At 32.5% G+C, this 15990-nt stretch overlaps 1 protein-coding gene across 1 annotated transcript; it reads right to left on the bottom strand.

The window, feature by feature from the left end:
- Window positions 1-11389: 11389 nt before the first annotated feature.
- LOC11408427 (leucine-rich repeat receptor-like serine/threonine-protein kinase BAM1) lies at window positions 11390-15474 on the bottom strand. The gene is made up of 2 exons (XM_003608539.4): window positions 12708-15474; window positions 11390-12076 (listed from the first exon to the last, which is right to left on the bottom strand). Exons 1-2 carry the CDS (start codon window positions 15289-15291, stop codon window positions 11643-11645), a joined length of 3018 nt encoding a protein of 1005 aa, XP_003608587.1. The 5' UTR covers window positions 15292-15474; the 3' UTR covers window positions 11390-11642.
- Window positions 15475-15990: the final 516 nt, after the last annotated feature.

Consider the following 15990-nt stretch of genomic DNA (forward strand, 5'->3'; position numbering starts at 1 on the left):
AAAACTATAAAAATTAAAACTTATAACATAATGCTTGTGATCAAAATAAAAATTACTCCTTCTGTCCCAAAATATAAGTAAAAATCGATCAACAAAAATTAATGTATTTGGTTACCAAATACATTAACACCAATTTTTGCTTACATTTTAGGACAAAAGAATATATAATTTTTTGTATAAATCATATTTTATTTTTATTGCTATGTTAGGATATATCAACAAAATCATCATTAAAATAACTCAACAAATTTTTCTTTTTAACTTATTGAGGCTTCTCTTTCCCATTATCTTCATCCATAAAAAAAACATACTTTTAATATTGATTCATCAAGAGAAAATTTTATTGATTTACCATTACATCTTAAATTGAATTATATACATCTATCTATTGAATTATCACATTATTATCTCAATTTTTTTACTCCTCATTTTACTGATTACCAAATCCTCTTACAACGCTCAAACTCCAATTATGACTTACTATGCTAAACTTTATCTTTCAAAATTTCATCTCGTGCATCCAGAGAACATGGACATTCATGACATTCTAGGATTAGCATCTCTGTTCATGAACAACACAAGACTGCTTTGGAATCACAGATGAGGATTTAAAATCAAGATTGTGATGAACTTATACAAGTAACAGTTGCTTTTGGGGACATACAAGAATTAGAACGAACATTGTGACGGGCTCATAGATTTCGCGTTCTTTGGTTTGATGGCGACGACATTGGATGCAGCTGTTTCTCGAAACAATGTTGCCAACAATTGTGTTGTTACATAATAATGAATTGGTTGGTTGACCTAAAGCATGATAGAACATTATTGATCTAACCTTAGTTTTTCACTTCTTTTGTTAAGTCTGGTTAAACATTTCTGAAGTGAGAACTTACATAGAACCATAAGAAACTTCAATGTGGTTGTTGATTAACATGAATTAAGGGATAATGATGCTTACTAGTTCTGCTTATTAAGCACAAAAGATATTTTAATTTATTTGCATCTACATTGTTGTCTTTGTTCAATGGCAGAGTCTAATGTCGATCTCGATCACTTCATACAAAAAAAAAGAGCAATGATTGTGTATTGCTAGTAAGCAGGATTTTCTACATAACTTTTTCAGCATATGACTTGAATCATCTAGAGTTATATCGAATCATTGGCATTGTTATTACTTGTTTGAGTTTTTAGCATTGTTATGCAGAAGTTCAATTTCTGGGAGAAATTCAATTTCTCACCCTAAATTTGAGTTTTTAGTTATGCAGGCCAAACGGGCTAGTCCGAATGAGTGACGGGTTATTTTAGGCAGGGCAAAAATACCGGGCATCTTTGGGATAAGGCTTGGTTTGATTCATGTAGCTGACTAGTGGGATAAGGTTTGGTTGTTGTTGTAACTCTTTTTTCCATTGAACTTAATTGTTTTTGTTTTTTTGTCTTCTAATCTTAAATGATCATGTCCAGAGTTCATCAAAATCTTTCGAAAACTGTGTGAACATAGCATTCTTATTTGTGTTCAATCTAATGCTACAGAGGATTGGTTTTGCCATCCAAAAAGGTCTAGCGGCGCAGCTTGTTGTCCGCTTGCCTTCTATTCAAGTGTAAATAATGGTTTATATAAATTTATGATATTGGTATCTAACCATGGTCTATATGGAAGTAATGGGAAAATGCACAAGTCTTATCTTGTGAGGGTTGGAAATGCTAAAACAGTCCATTCAAATTCACTGCATATGCTGAAATTGATATAAGTTAGGCAAGATGTATGAACTTTGGTCAAACACGGCATACGCAGAAATGTCGTATGCAAAAATTTCAAATTCTTATATGATGAATGTGTTAGTGTTTGTAGACCTGGCAAAATGGATTCAAACTCACAGAGTTTGTACTCCAAACTGTTGGGATTAAACTTTGGTAGAACTACTATCTTCCAATTGTGGAAATAGATTTGTGGAACTAAAAGCCTCGGAGAAGATAGCATGTCACAGTGGAAGAGGAAGAAATTTCTGGCAAGAAGAACATATGAGATGCTTAGCAGCTATAGGGGTTGCTCATTGTTATTTCTAAATTGTGTAGTTTGAATGGTCTCATTGTAATTTTCTGTTAAGGTTAGTTTTGTATTATCATCAAATCAATTGTCCTATCCAATGTTATATGCAATGGGAATAACAAAGTTCTTTTGATATACAATCCATTCTTATCCTTGACTGCAAATTTTACTTCTTTCATTTTATCAATAGTTATGAGAAAATGGCATTGATATATATTATCTGCTTATGCACATAATATAGTTTTGTGACATTCTGATTAAAAATGTTAATTTACAATACTACCCTTCTATTTAAGGCTAGTTTGAATAATAACAAAGGAATTTTTTGTCCGAATAAAAAAATAAAAATTTGGTACCCATAAGCTTATTTCAGTAGTAAGGAACATTTTATAATATATACAAAAGTCGCGGTTCGAACATTATACACCACTTATTCATCGTAAGAGATGAACTATAGTAACTAAGTTACTTGACAAAAAATACACACTTGTTAATTTACACCTTCAGATTTTTAAGTGACTGTAATTAACTCAAACCATGAATCATATTAATAAAGGAAATACAAATACTTAGATTATTAGTGTATTTCCATCCAATGATGGAGGAAAAGAAAACAGGAAAAATTGATAGAAGAAATGTGGGGAGAGTGTTAGATGCATAGTACTTATTTTGTCAACCATAGTGGTAATGTAATAATGCAATTGATGACTGCCGGTAAGGTATGTAATGTAACAAAGTGTTAATGTTCATGAGCATATACGTGCAAATGCAAATGATTATTGATCGTCACAGCAATGAATATGCAAACACTCGTGGATCATATGCGTGAGTGATTCATGGTATATTTTCTTTTTTTATTTTAAAAAATAATTTACCAATTTATTTTTTTTAACTATAATTATGACCTCGAGACCTTCGGATTCTTTGCACTGTCCCCACAAATAATTCTTTTTTCTTTTGAATAATTATTTTATGGCCACAGCTATAAGTTTAAATTACTTAGACACTGTAACCAAAAAAATAAAATTACTTAGACACAAATACAAAAATTCATTTTTTTAAATTCGGCATCATATTAAGGACCGACTAATTCAAGAAGTTTAATTATGATAAATTCTTTATATCTTTTACCACTTATATATGTGTGTGTCTAAATAAATTAAATTTGTGCTTTTGACCACACAAGTCTTGCTTCATGCCCCGACATTGCATGTTTACCATTGTCCATTCGTGACACATGGATGTTTATGTTATTTGTTCACTATATTCTCATTTACTTCAAATCATATTCATTGTGTTAATTTTTATATTTTGGTATAAACTGAATATCCTTTGCATCCAATCACATAGAATAATCTATCAAGAAAGTAGGACAACAATGAATGGTAAAGCTAAAAGCTCTTCTTAAAAAAATAACCCTTCAAATTGATTTTTTCTAAATCATATTATTGATGTCAAGTATCTACTCTCTCCTTCCACGATACGCTAATCATAGAGAATAATCTGACAACAATGAATGATAAAGCTCTTCCTAAAAAAAAACACTCCGAGTTGATTTTTTCAAAATCTTATTATCTATGCAAAGCATCTACTCCCTCCTTTCCAAGATACACTAATCATAGAGAATAATCCATCAAGTGAGATCGGACAACAATGACCGGTAAAGTTCTTCCTAAAAAAATAACAGTCCAAATTGATCTTTTCTAAATCATATTATCAATACCAAGTATCTACTCCCTCCTTTCCACGATACACCACATGCACGTCACTATATAGATATTTTTTTAACATTTACTTGACAATATATGGAAAATTAGACCCTTTTGTCAAAAAAATAAAATAAAAATTACGTTAGGGGTCCTTTAAGTTTGAGATTTGTTACAGATTGGTCCTTTAGGTTATTTTTGTCACATATAAGTCCTTTAAGTTTGAGGTTTGTAACATATTAGTTCTTTAAGTTATTTTGGTCACACATAAATCTTTTAAGTTTGTAAGCGTTTTCAATTTTGTCCTTCTACCACATCATCTTTTTTGTAATAGAAGGACTAAATCGAAAACGTTTACAAATTTAAAGGACTTATGTGTGACAGAAATAACTTAAAGGACTAATCTGTTACAAACCTCAAATTTAGAGGACCTCGAGTGTAATTAGCCAAAAAGGAAAATTAGACCTACTTTAATCAAAAGATATTGTTATTTTAGGCCTAAAGTAAATATTTAGTCCAAATTACCTAAGATGGCCCTGCATATATGACACCCCCAATGGTTTATAACACAGGGCAAGCTATCTCAGGACTGAGGACCCCCCTGTGGAAGAGTGGACTTACGTTGAGTTGAGGGTAAACCGCTTTAATTGGGAGTATTATTTTGTTGGAGGGAGCCCATGTGCACCAATCAAGTTAGACTTATCCTTTACCACCTTCTTTTTATTTTGTTTCCTTTACCTTTTAAAGAATTAATTAATTAATTGAAGTGTAAAAAAAGAGACCAATTTAAACTTTTGCTTTGAAAATTAGGGTTCAACTTGGTAAATTTACAACCATATTTGCTACATGATTGTCGAATAAACAAGTTTAAAAATGATTATAGTATAAAGTTCCACAACTTAACTTGCTTTTTCATCATTTTCTCATGCATCTATTCCCATCAATTCTTTGTCGCGTTGACTTGTTATAAAATTAGTATTATACTTATAAGCCTAATAGTACCAATAAGCATGAAATTAAAGAGAGAGTCACAAATTCCAAATTCAAAACACCTCCTTTTTGTGTATATTATATGCTAAGATGAATATAGGGGTGATTTTATCTTTTTTTTTTACTTAAAGAATGGTGTTATTTAAATATCGAAAAGTTTTTTTGACAATTTAATGATATATAATTTAACTAATTTTTCTTTAAAATAAAAAAAAAAACAAAATTGTATCTACACTGATGTCGGACAACAAAAATGTATTTGTGGTCCAATATTAGTACTACATTTATGCGGGAAATGCACATGTATTGTATTACTAGCAGTTCTCTTCTCTGCAAAAATAAATGAAGTCAAAGGAAAGTAGTAATAAAATGGAGCAATGATGAAATGCCAATGGCGTGGGCTACCACACAGCTCAACTACAATGTGGAATTTGTAGTACTTTGTTTGATTTTATTGCAGAAATACCTAAAGTTTTCAAGTCTCATTGACGACATAAATAGGAACCTTATTATTGGTATGAAAAATACTTGGCTATCAATTGGTCATTTGCATTTATGTCCTAATGTAATTTTTTCACAAAAAAATTAAATATATAATTATTTAAATAATATTGAAATCACTTTGTTTTATCATATATATATATCACTATTCTTACGTAACCAAAAAATCATCACTGTTATTATTTGTTATTCTATAAATATAGTTTATTATCACCACACCAAAATCATTAATATGAATGATGTATTAACAAGAAATAAGACTTCAAAAGAATTTAGTAAGAACTCCCAGAAAAAGAATTTATAAAGAATGATATCCTCACCTTATAAGGTGATTTTGTAATAATAATAATAAAGAGTTAGACTCAATAATTAAAAGTTAAATTTTATATATGTAGGTATTGTAGTGTGATTTAAGAATCTTACATTAGATGAAAATATGAAAGTAAGCATCACATAAGTGAGATGATTCTTAATCTAATACTTAAAAAAAATTGGTAAAGATGTAGTGTCAAAACTAATTGCGTTGTTACTATTAATCCAATGTGGATGATCTTCAAACTCCTCTCAACGACGTATAAGTGAATAATCGCAATTATCACGTTAGAATTTTTCTCTTTGTTTATAGTACCAGGTACAGACCAAGGGAAAACCATAGAGCCACAGAGGACAGAAACCAAATGACAATTCAGTATTCGGAGCTTTCACACACAGACATGTATTGCATATCTTTCAATCTATTAAATCTCAAAAGCAACATTAACATAAGACAAAAAAAAACAGTAAAAGTAGCAGATGATACATGATACATCAAAATTAAAATAGAATAGAATAGGGTTGGTGTGATTTGATATTGTATGTATATGTACAACGTAATAGGCCCAATCAACCATAAAACTTTAGCAAAAAATTCAAATTCCTCCCTTGCTTCCACTTCTGTTGATAGATTTTCTTGCAAAGTTGTTTGTCCTCTTAGTACCAACAATCACCTTTCTGTCTTTCAGCTCTCAAATTCATATTCATTTTTCTACTTTAATTTTTTTTTTTTTCCAAACCAAACATATTCAACTTTCAAGTCATATCTAGGGCTTTATTTTTCGTATTCCAACATGTATATTGGATTTATTTGTCATATGCATTTGGCGTCTTCCGTATACACAGGTTCTTCCAAATTTCAGTTGATCATAGAGTAATAATAATGCATCCAAGTGTTTTAGGATTCTTCGAAAACCATTACAGTCTCTATCAGATAGCTTTGGCATTGACTTTGTTACTTTGGATTCCAGCTGTTGTAGATGTTCCATACCATATATATATTGATCGTGATTATGGTTCAAACTTCAAAGCAACTAAGTGCACATGGTGGTGAATATCAAACAATAATTGAAAGTAAAATTATAATGCATTTACATAAAAAAGTGTCAAAAGAATTTAAATCAATTGTATGTCTTTAGAACAACTTTAACCTTTTTTTTTTCATAGGTTCACTTCACTTAAAGATAATTTTATTCAAGACACTATTAAACACTAAATGTGTCTTGGTTTAGATTCAAATTTTAGTTGTGAAAGTCTAACTTCTTCCGTTAGATCTCATTTTGTTAACTGAATCATACTTTTATCTTTATCTCTTATAAAATTAAAAAAAATATATATAGAACATACTAACAAGTGTTACCCTTGTTAAGTAAGCAAGTGTAGTAATAATGTCAAGAAACTTGCGTAAATAATTCTTTAAAAGTCTCAAAATATTCTTTTCAATGTAAAATTTTCACTTTAAATTAATGCAATTGGGACAATTGATAGCATGACTCAAATATATTATATAAAGACCGACAAGGATTTTATTTTCCATATAAAATGACCACCATAATAATTTCTATCTTCTTATCTCTTTAAATTTAAAAGGTAACTTTCTCTCCATGCTTGCACTAATTTTATAAAACCATATATATGGTCCCATAAAAAAGGCCCCATATCGTGTTTGATTTGATTTAGCAAAACACTACGCTTGTAATATTGTTTACATAATAACGTGATAAATTTCTCTAGATTCCATTAATCTTTACTATAGTTTATCCTTAAAAAATAAAATTATAGTTAAAGAACCCAATGATTCATTCGTAGTCCACAAAGTCTTCCTTCACTCACTAGAGTGTAAATTGGCCCAGTTGTTCCACTCCTATTGAATAACATCACATCCAATCATCAAAATCGTAGCAAGCAAAATCAATATGTTTCCATGCAATGTCGTTTTGATTCCAGCATATTTAAGCTACTAGTACCATTGTCACTTTTTCTTTTTTGTAAAATCACTAGTACTATAAATAAATTGAAATATCAACGAGTATTTAGAGACAGAAAAATATAAGATTCCTCTATAATTCAGTCACCGTGTATTACAAAAGTCAAACTTTATGATCAATATTCCTCCACTAATTTTTATGATATTTCAACATTTCCATTCAAAAATTAAACAAGTCTTATTTGAATCCAATCCCAAATTAAAATTATTTAGATGCACACATATAAATAGATAAAAAAAAACTAAAACAGAAATAATTTAATTTCTTTTTCTTTTAATTTTAATTTTTTATGTGTGTTTTGGGACAAGACCCACTTCCTTAACGGACCGGGTCACGTCAAACTACTAGAACTTACAGAGACCATAACATAGACTTGCTCTAAATCCATCGAGTCAAGGTTGTGTAAGCCAGTTTGGATCGATCATCCCTGATGCAATGCTAGCTTCCTCTAATCTACTCACATGTGTCCCTTGGAGAAAGTTGTTCGAGTTAGGATTAGAGGGAAATTTGAAACCCTAATTCACCATATAGCCTTCTCCTAAGTACACATTTTTCCATCCCAAAAACACCACACATTTTTAGTTGATCATTAAAGTGTTCGCATGTACAACGCGTCAATGCCCCCTGCAAAGAAGAAGGAATCGGTCGAAGTTCGGCAACCGAGAGTCGTGTCCATCACAACAAGACCGAAGATCTCATATCATAACGGATCATTTAACGATTTCACTGAGGATGTTGACCTCATTCCCCTTTGGTGGAAAATATCTCTAATTTAGAATTGTTACAAAGAAAGTATTTCTCTCCAAAATCAACCCAACCAAAGAAGTAGTACAAATATTGTCGTGGTTTTGCCTTTTGGAAATGGCAGGGAACAAACTGGCCCCAAAATTTTGAATTTCACATGCTTCTCTTTTTCTTATTACTAGTATGACGCACCAACCATAGATTAAAACTCCACCATAATTATCCTCTAACTTTAACCATATCAGGCATTTCCTTATTGTAGGTTTGGTAGCTAGATGGCTAGACCATCTAAGGAAATAGGTTTGGACACTTACCTAAGATGAAGAGGAATTTCTTTTACAACAGTTTCAACAACTTCAAATACAGTTTCACTTAACTCATAACAAACAAACCAATATTATGCAACATACTAACGTGTGTGTATGTTTACCTTCCATTTTTTCTAAAAGTTTACAGTAAAAAATGTATATGTCACCGTGTCAGAATTTCATGTTTATGATTATCCATGATTCTGAAGTTTCAACTCTCAACCATACTATGCATGCAGACCATGGTCCACATCCCACTACCAGAGTTATGGCGGGTTGACGCTGAGATGTGAGGTTCAAAATCCATGTTAGTGTTTCTCTAAGTTACTATCATATTGGTACAAAATGTCCCCCCCCCCCCCCCACTGGTTAAGAACGATTGATTTTCGTCGAAAACCTATAGGATAGGATGGATTCTTTCCTTCCAATCGTATTTTTTTCACACATGAGTCTGAAATCATACCCATAACTATACGCTTAACATGCTCAAATCCCTTACCATTTAAACAAATTGATGTTGCTTTATTTTGATAGAAGAGAGATTTTTGTATTTTAAATCCTTCATTTCGTTTCTCTATTTTCATCAATAATATATGCAAATATGGAGAGACAAAACTAAAATACGTGTTAAATGTATTTAAGATAACTTCTAAATTGGTTTTTGTATCTGCTCCGCTTTTAGATATAGCTTTTGTAATTCTTCTATTGATTACTCTTTGAATTTAGATATAATTACAGTAAATTCATCTCCAACGGTTATCCCCAATGAAGATATTGTCATTATCTTAACATTCAAATACTTGGTGAGAATTCACATATCATGACTAACATTGAGATTTGGATTTAAATTAATCATAGGAAACTCAAAATTGGAGTGATTATCATCAAAGGAAAATTGAGTTCACAAGCTTGGTTGTGGCGCTTACATTACCTACATTAGGCATATCTAGCTTAAGTTCGATTTATTTATGACCATCGGGTACTATCTCACATATAATTGTATTTGGCTTTTTAAAGGGAGACCCTTTCATCAATAGTATATGCAAACACCTAGTATTAGATGAGAATTTTTATCAAACACCTTGTATAAAGATGTCCCTGATATTTACTAATTAGTCAAAATTAGAAGTAACCCAATGGTGAATGCATTATATTTTCTCTCATAAAATATTTTCTTAAGAGCTTGCCTGCGAAAAATTTAAATTAATAAAATGTTATTAAATATTTAAAATAACTTTCATATTTTAAGAAAAATATGCTATAATTAAAGTCCTTAACTCTTAATTCTACAATTGGCTTTGAAACTAATCACGAGTTAGGGTTCTTCACCCTTCTCTAAAAAAAAAAAGCAGAGTATGATAATAATAGATGTTTCACCTATTTAGCACAAAGCTAAGTAGACACCCCTATAGTGAAGGGGAAAACTTGGATTGGAGATTAGAGAAAGATGATTTTATAAAAGCATCATTCCTCTCTTCACTTTTTATGGATCTACCTTAATTAATTGTATCAAAATTAATTTATTTCATTAAAGTTAATGATGTACTATAACTATGTGTGATTTATTTGATAACTTTTTTAGGTGTTTAGTGAAAGATATTGAGTGTTTAGTAAATAATAACATTAAGAAATTATAAAATGAGTTATAAGTATGGGACTCACTTAAATCTCTAAAATGGGAAAATTTATTGTAGATGCACTTATATATGAGATTAGGGACACCTTTGTTTCTATTGGAATTCAGGAATTATTTAATTAGAAAATTAGTTTTCTAATAAAAAGAAGAATGAGAATAGAAATTGAAAAATGAAAGGATCAATTTATTATAAGAGAAAATCAAAACGAAGACTAGAGAGTTGTATATCTGATTCTGAGCCATTGAGTGAGTTTTTTTGTCTCACTAGTGATTCGTAAGTAGCTATTTACAGAGATGCCTTGTCACTTGTACTATGTGAGGTATACACTCCACCAGCTTGCATATGATGTAGTACTCTCTATCGTTATTAACCATTGTCCATTAACAACAATAATTAATACACACAAACTTATTATTTCATTAATTCATCTCTTTTTTTTTCAAAAAATAAAAAATCTATGTATAATCCAATCTATAATATGCGTATTTTTCAAGACAACTCTAAAAAAATACTCCCTGATTCCATCTAAAAACTACATTGATTGAATTACCTTGGTCATGAAGAGGTATGTGTTAAAATCTTTGGATTGATGTATTTCTAGAGATCATAAACAACTTCAAGTGTGCATTATTGTAAAATTCAAAATGTTTAACCTATCTTGTTCTACTTGTCCAGCCCTTCTAACGTAGTAACGTGGATCAGACGCACCTTTGCAATTGTATATTTCCTGTGACCATGAAAAGAATAAAAATATAGAACTAAATAATAAAGAATAATAATAAAATCACCCAATTGAGACAGTAAAGAAAAACATAAACAATACATTTGACTCTTATCAATAAAGAAAAAGCACTTGTAATAATTTGACTCTTTAAAACTGTTTCTTGCTCTTGTGTAATGTGTACCCTACATCTAATTAATGCTTTGTTTGTATCTGCATTCATTCAATTGAGTTTAAAGGTACCCTCAACAGTTTTAAGTAATACATACCCTACATCTTAATTTTCTTCTTTATATAAACCCCAAAAAAGATTTTTGGCCACAATGTGATAAAGTATAAACCATATCACCCTGATTTAATACCTAACCCCTTTGTGCTATTGCGTGTCTTTTTCACTCTTTTCTGTCAAATGATATCCACAAAAAGAAACAAAACTTTTCAGATGACGTTCACAGTAGTCCTAAAACATGTCCCGTGCCATAAAACATGTGCTAATCGATGAAGACAAACGTAAATATATAACCAAATACTCCCATTCCCACCAATAATCCAACTATACACATTACATAAATCATTACAAAAGAAAAAATATCCATACATTAATTAAAACCCCACCCCACAAAAGAAAATTAAAACAAAGTCACAAGCTACATAACCTTAGAGTAAATAATAACACACAAAACACACTTCATATGCTAAGAAGATCTTTAGGATCTTTAGATGGAGACTCTAAACTGTTTGATGAAGACAAAGAGGATTCATTGATTGTTAATGTTGTTAAGTCTTCTTCAACATGTTTTGAGCTAGGTGGTTTTGGAAGCTCAGTGAGCATTTGAACAACTTCGCGCATAGTTGGTCTTTCTACAGCTTGTTCTTCGACACATAACATGGCTACATAGAAGACATGCATCACCTCATTAAGTGGAACTGAAGGAAGTCTAGGATCAAGAACTTTTAGAACACCTTCTTTGTTTGAATCTGTCATTTTTCTCACCCATTGCACAATGTCTACTCCATCACCAAATTCTCCAACTGGTTTTCTTCCTGCTACAAGCTCTAGAAGTACCACACCGAAGCTGTAGACGTCGCTTTTTTCGTCGACTTTCAATGTGTATGCATACTCTGCAATTAAACTCTCAACATTAGTCGATCATCATAAACAAAAAGAATCAGCCACAACCCACATCTAGACCGTTTCAAACTAGGTATTTTAGATTTAAAAAATCAAAATCAGCATTTGAATCTCGACCATCCGATCAAGATTGGGCGGTCTAGATGTGGCTGGTTGCATTACAATTCAAATTCAAACTATTAAGGGAAACAAAGCGAGAAAATCAAAAGAAATCAACATCATTTTCCAACAACTGAACTTATAATATAACCATAACTACAGGATTAATCCAATTATAGGTTGGAAGGACCTATGATCAAGAATAAAACAAGGCATCTACAGCAGAATTATCTACTATTTGCTTTAAGTAGTAATAATAATTGGAACCATACTAATTTAGTGGACAACTCAAAAGAGATCATTAGTGCTTCGTATGAAAAAACAAGTTAAGGAAGAAAACATAGCATGTTAGCATTATTAAATTAATTAATTAGGTGGATTAGAACAATATCTTCTACAGTTCCCTTCTACACCTAAACCCGTGTTGTTGAGTCAAAAAGGACAATTTAGCTTAGGAAAAGACGATTAATTCACAAATTCAACACAATAATCATCAATTATATTGAATTTCAAATATGTTACCTGGAGCTATGTATCCATAAGAACCAGCAATAGCAGACATGCATTCAGAAGTTCCAGAATCTTGCAAGAACTTAGCAAGTCCAAAATCAGCAACATGGGCTTCAAAGCCTGAATCAAGCAAGATATTGTTTGATTTCACATCACGATGAACAATTAGAGGTGAACAGTCATGATGTAGATAACAAAGACCCTTTGCAGCTTCCACAGCAATTTTGTACCTTGTATCCCAATGCAAATGACCACCTTTCTTACCATGAAGAACTTCGCCTAAACTTCCATTAGGCATGTACTCATAAACCAAAAGATTTGTCTCATGGTTTGAGCAGAAACCCAATAATCTAACAATGTGTCTGTGTCGAATTCTCCCCAAAGTTTGAATCTCAGCATTGAAACCATGATCATGTGAAGAGCCTCTACTCATAGCCGGTAACCTTTTCACAGCAACAAGATCACCATTAGGCATAGCACCTTTGTAAACAATGCCAGCACCACCTTTTCCTATGATGTTATCCTCTTTCAAGGAATCGAGAACATCATCAACCGTGAAGTCCAATCGTTGGAATGCGGTTAATTTCCATGCACGAGCTTCACTCGCCTTTTTCAAAGACCTAGCTTTAAATATCGTTACAACAGCAAATATAGCAGAGCAAACAAGCAACCCAACAACAAGCAAAAGCTTCACAGTAGAAGAGAGTGGTCCTTTAACATGAGGTTGACGAGGTCCATTAGCAACGCCATCTTTGCAAGGACCCAAATAAGGTCCACAAAGTTCAGGGTTACCAAGGAAAGAAGTATAGTTAAAGTAACTAAATTGGCCAGTACCAGGAACCAAACCAGTGAGATTATTATATGAAAAATCAACAGAAGTTAAGCTTTGCATTGAAGCAATAGAACCTGGAATGGTACCAACAAGATGGTTTCTTGACAGGTTCAAGTAATTCAATATCTTCATCTTAGTGATTTCTTTAGGAATCTCACCAGAAAGCTCGTTACGACTAAGATCAACGAAAGTTAAAAGCTTACAGTGACTTATCTCGGGCGCAATAGGACCAGAGAATTTGTTATGACTAAAATCTATCTTAGAAAGCTGATGTAACTTTCCAATCTCAGCAGGGATTTTACCTGAAAACTGGTTACCATCAAGTATAAGCTTTTGAACACTTGTGAAATTCCCAATGGAAGGTGGTAATGGCCCAGAAAGCTTATTGTTGGAAAGAGTAACTTGACCAAGATTTATAGACATTGAAACAGGTTGAGGAAAGTTACCAGATAAAAGATTATCTTGAAGCTCAACTTGTGTCAATTCAGGAAGACCAAAAAGTCCTTTTGGAATTGACCCATTAAGAAAATTCTCACCCATTCTTATTCTATTCAAAGATTTACACTTTCCAAGTGAATCTGGAATAGGACCAAAAAGAAAGTTCCCTAAAGCTATCAAAGTTTGAAGCTTGTTACCAAAACACATAAAAGGTGGAAGAGAACCGGTTAACTTGTTTGAAGAAACATCAACAAGAGTGAGTTTTCCATTTTTTCCCAAACTCTGAGGAATACTTCCAGTGAAGTTATTCTCCCAAATCTGCAACACTTCAAGCGACGGCATTTCCCCGATAAACTCCGGTATAGCACCATGAAGCTTATTTCTAAACAAATTCAAAAGTGTCAGATTCTTCAACTCAGCAAAACTCACCGGAACTTCACCTGTGAAAGCATTATTCGACAAATCCATCGATTTCAAGCTTTTCAAGTTCCCTAACTCCGATGTAAGCGACCCAGAAAGTGCATTTACTTGAAGAAACAAAGTATCCAACTTCTGAAGCTTACCCAACTCCGGTGGCACTTCACCGGTTAAACCACAGTAAGCAGCATCAAATCTCACCATCTCCGACAAATTTCCTATCTCCGGTGGAATACCACCGTCGTAGGTGTTGTAGTAACCAATGTAAAGCTCTTTAAGAGAAGTAATGTTACCAATCTCCGGTGGAATGTGACCGGAAAGTTCATTACCAGAAACAGCAAGATATTCTAAATGAGTCCAAGAGCCATACTCCGGTGGTATTTTTCCGGTGAAGAAGTTACCACCAAGATGCAAATGGCGGAGAAAAGAAAGATGGGTGACCGAAACAGGAAGTGAACCGGTCATGTTGTTGTTGTAGAGGTCAAGAACTTGAAGATTGAAGAGGTTAGAGAGTTCTTGAGGGAGGGTGCCATTGAAGATGTTGTTGGAGAGGTTGAGAAAGCGGAGAGAAGAGAGAGAGGAGAGAGAAGAGGGTATTGGGCCGGAGAATTTGTTGTCGGCGAGGGAGAGATTGGTGAGGAAAGGGAGGTTGGAGAGGGAAAGGGTGCCGGTGAGGGAGAGGGAGGTGAGGTTGAGAGAAATGACGTGGCGATGTTGGGAACATTTAATGCCGTACCAGGAACAGTAAGGGGTTTTTGGGTTCCATGAGGTGAGGATGTTTTGTGGGTCGTTTGTTATGGAGGATTTGAAGGAGAGGAGGGAGTGGTATTCAGAGATGTGGGGTGTGGAAAGTACTTGGTTAAGGTTGAATGAGAGGAGGAAGAGGAGGAGTGGTAGAAAGGGAAGCATTTTGAGGGAGAGAGGGAAGTGAGATGAATGAGTGAAAGTGAGAGTGAAGGAATAAGTAAGTATTGTTCAAGGGTTGTGGTGGTGGTGGTGGCCCTTTTCAACTCTCATGAATACAGCCAACATGATGATGAACAATTTTGTATATCCTTGCAAAGGAGGAGTACCAATGTCTATTTCATATTTAGCTTTTAGTTATTCAAAAAACAAAAACATAAAATCTATTCAATTTTTTTTTTTATATAATATCAGATTTGGTTGGTACCAGCTCATTAAATAAAAATATCTAATTTCTATACTTTAGTTTTTTTTTTTTTTTTTACATAAGCAAAGTTAGTTGATGTTATTAATCTTGTTGATTGCAAGAATGATAAAATTACAAAATACAGTGATTAGCTTAAGAGCCGCTCTAACTAAAGTATAAATAATCATGTTCTTTTTTTTTTTTTTTTGGTCAAGCAGCCTAGTGGCTAGAGAAATTCACCTTAAAGATGAATAAGTGGGGTGTCCGGGGTTCGAACCCCGGCCCCTGCACATATTGTGCATTATCCCTTACCAAATGAGCTAAGCTCATGGGGATAAATAATCATGTTCTTATCATTTAATAAATTTTATCTTGACGTTGGAATCTATATTTTTAATATACTTTAATTTTTAAATTATAAGATTCACGTTAGTTTTGTGTCACTATATAAAGTGATC

The sequence above is a fragment of the Medicago truncatula genome, chromosome 4 (assembly GCF_003473485.1).
Source record: "Medicago truncatula cultivar Jemalong A17 chromosome 4, MtrunA17r5.0-ANR, whole genome shotgun sequence".
Taxonomy (NCBI): domain Eukaryota; kingdom Viridiplantae; phylum Streptophyta; class Magnoliopsida; order Fabales; family Fabaceae; genus Medicago; species Medicago truncatula.

Coding starts and splice junctions, on each gene's coding strand:
- LOC11408427 (XM_003608539.4), bottom strand. CDS start 15,291: ATGCTTCCCTTTCTACCACTCCTCCTCTTCCTCCTCTCATTCAACCTT. Junction 12,077..12,707: donor TTATGGATACATAGCTCCAG/GTAACATATTTG, acceptor GTTTAATTGCAG/AGTATGCATACACATTGAAA.